The sequence below is a fragment of the Crocodylus porosus genome, unplaced genomic scaffold (genome assembly GCF_001723895.1).
Source record: "Crocodylus porosus isolate Cpor-Errol unplaced genomic scaffold, CroPor_comp1, whole genome shotgun sequence".
Lineage (NCBI taxonomy): Eukaryota > Metazoa > Chordata > Crocodylia > Crocodylidae > Crocodylus > Crocodylus porosus.
The window spans coordinates 517,377-520,403 of record NW_017728890.1 but is presented as its reverse complement, the minus strand read 5'-3'; the positions used below and the strand labels follow the sequence as shown (position 1 = coordinate 520,403).

Here is a 3,027-nt window from a genome sequence, read left to right as displayed (position 1 = left end):
GATGTTCAGACATCAAGCAGTCATACCTTTGCCTTCCCTGGTGGCTGAGGGGCTGGGGTCTCAGCTAGTGGCCCCATGGGGGGCAGGGGGGTGCTGTGGGCTGTGTGGACACCCAGGTTGTTTCCTCCTGACCTTGTCTGTTCCCTTGCAGGGTGAGCGTGGTGAGCCGGGTGCTCCTGGCCCTGCTGGATTCGCTGGACCCCCTGTGAGTACAGCCACCTCCATGGCACCCAGAGCCCTCCTCTGCCTACAGGAGTGCAGGGTGCATGGCCTGTCCTCCCGCGGCTGTGGAGCCTCTCCTCACCACGGGCCCCCTTCCTCTCTCCTCCCCCACACAGGGTGCCGATGGCCAGCCCGGCGCAAAGGGTGAGCAAGGAGAAGCCGGTCAGAAGGGTGACGCCGGTGCCCCAGGTCCACAGGGTCCATCTGGTGCTCCTGGCCCACAGGTGGGTAACGCAGGTGCCTCCGTGGTCTCCGCGGGTGTGGCGGGTGCTGGGGAAGGCAGGTCCTGAGCTTTTGGGAGCAGCTGGGGGGACACTGAAAGGTTTTGCAGTGACAGATGGGGTCAGGACAGAGTCCTGCGGGGGCTCCCCTGGGCCCGGCGTGAGACCCTGGAGTCTGGGTCCAGATCTGGTTCTGACCCTACCTGGGATCAAAACCCAGCGTCTGGGCCTGACTTGATGCCCACATCCCCGCTGGGGGAGCCAGCCCCTGGCCTGTGATGGGGCTGGGTGCTCTGAGATGTATTGGCTTCGCCCACTTCTCCCCACAGGCCTGGTCTGAGTGGGCAGGAGACCAGCGGGGTGGGACGTTGTACTGGTGCACCCAGTCCTCCAGCAAGAGGGGGCCGGGCACTGCGAGGGCAGAGATGGGCAGGAGAAAGAGGGTCTCAGTGCAGCCGTTGCAGCCAGATCAGACCGCTTCTGGGGGAGCCATCTGGCCCCGGGCCAGACAGGAGCTAACCTGCTTCCCCTTCTTTCCTCCCCAGGGTCCAACTGGTGTGACTGGTCCTAAAGGAGGTCGCGGTGCCCAGGGCCCCCCAGTAAGTACCACCAGGATCCGTCAGCACCTTGGAGAGGGGTAGCCCGGCCTGACTCCGTGCCGGGGCTGTTGATGGAGACACCAGCGTCACCACAGCCCAGGCTGGGGCACCAGGCACATGCTGGGGACACCCCTTCCTCAACCCAGTCTCAGCACCATTAAGTTGCACTCGACGTGCCCGGGGAGGCGGTCGGGGTGGAGCCCGGCCAGCTGGCTCTTGCTGATCCACACAGTGCTGCCGGGAGTGGGGGCTATGCATCTTCATCCCCAAACACCACAACCCACATGTCGGCTAACACGTCTCTGCCTCCTCTCCTTGTCTAGGGAGCCACTGGATTTCCTGGGGCTGCCGGACGAGTCGGACCGCCCGGCCCGAACGTAAGTGCACGGACTTCCCGGGGAGATACCACCTCCGCGGGGCCCCAGGGCTGCCATCTCGGGAGCACGTGCCGACCTCTCTCCGTTGGGGATGGTACATTCCTGGGGAGGAGGGCAGATATACCCATCGCCATCCATTGACACAGGACTCGCCAAGAGAAACTGGGCTAAATGGGCCCGCTGGTCTGAGCCAGGCAGCTGTTCCTAGCTCCCGGGTTGGTTTCCACATCGGGAAAACGAAGGAGAATGGAACCAAGACCCTGGAGCAGTTCCCAGCGCATGCACGGGGCGTCCCAACATCTTGTGCATTGTAGTAAATGTGGAGGCAAACGTGGGATGTTTAGCCCCAGTCTTACAGCTCTGCAGCTGCCATAATTGGTGCACGGGTCACTTGTTGCCTACACTGCAGGGACTGTGGTATCCATCTAAGCCCATGTGAAATGCCCTCCAGGTCTGAGGTGTAGCAGGGGCTCCTTGGCTTGATTCCTAGAGGGACCAGGCTCAGTCTGAAGGCTGGCACTCGCACAGGGATGGGTGGCGAGGGGGTCCATGGCCCGTTCTCTGTCCTCTGGGGATGAAGCGGGAGGTGGAGGAAAGCGAGGTGGAACCAGTGAGCAAAGGGGGACGTCCCCCCATTCTCACTACACCCCCGTGTTTCTCCTCCAGGGTAACCCAGGCCCCCCTGGCCCACCCGGCGCTTCTGGCAAAGATGGTCCCAAAGGTGCCCGTGGTGACGCAGGTCCATCTGGTCGTGCTGGCGACCCCGGTCTCCAAGGTCCTCCCGGTCCCCCTGGTGAGAAGGGCGAGTCCGGTGATGACGGTGCTCCTGTAAGTGTTCCCGCAGGCCCTGCTTCATGCCATGCACCATCCCCTTGGCTTGGGTCTCACCTTCACCTCTGTCTTCCAGGGTCCCGATGGTCCCCCCGGTCCTCAAGGCTTGGCAGGGCAGCGAGGTATTGTGGGTCTTCCTGGCCAGCGTGGTGAGAGAGGTTTCCCCGGCCTGCCTGGGCCTTCGGTAAGTAACTTCTTCCTATCTCCAGGCAGGATGAGCCATGCCTCGTCCCCATGCCCCCAGAGTCTTGGCCCAGGTTCCTCCACAGAGAAGGAATGAGGTGGAGGAATGAAGACAGTCTTGGGTGGCAGCAGATCGATGGGTCTTGAGCTGCAACAGGCAACACTGTTGAGTTGTCCCCTCCGTCTGGCCAGGGACAAAGGGGTGAGGCTGGTCATAGCACCCCCTAAACAGTGGATGCTGGCAGGGGACGATCTGCTGAGGATGGCGTGGATGGAGGAGGAAGTTGGTGGGCAAATCTAGGCGTTGTGGATCTTGGAGCAGGAGTATGCAGAGCCCATAGGTTACTTCGGCAAATGGAGATAAGAGCTGCACTTGTGTAGACAGACCTCCTCAGCTCCTGCCCCCACAGCTGCTAGTCACAAGCTCTGCTGAGGTGTCCACGGGGTTTCTAATCTTCCAGAAAACCCCAGGTAGACTTATTCAGGTGGACTTCTGCAGCTCCCTTGCTTGTCCACAGCTAGGCTATAAACCGTCCGAGCCCATCCTCATTGCTAGAGCCCACCAGCTCCAGGGAGCATCTGCAGTGGTCTCAT

General features: G+C 61.8%; 1 protein-coding gene across 1 annotated transcript in view; it reads left to right on the top strand.

Annotated features, from left to right (window-relative positions):
- LOC109323229 (collagen alpha-1(II) chain-like) overlaps positions 1-3,027 on the top strand; it is a 44,554-nt gene that overhangs the window by 30,266 nt on the left and 11,261 nt on the right. The window contains exons 37-42 of the mRNA XM_019554689.1: positions 117-205; positions 339-446; positions 989-1,042; positions 1,366-1,419; positions 2,086-2,247; positions 2,327-2,434. Coding sequence (XP_019410234.1) covers positions 117-205; positions 339-446; positions 989-1,042; positions 1,366-1,419; positions 2,086-2,247; positions 2,327-2,434 — 575 coding nt within the window. The remainder of the gene's footprint in view (positions 1-116; positions 206-338; positions 447-988; positions 1,043-1,365; positions 1,420-2,085; positions 2,248-2,326; positions 2,435-3,027) is intronic.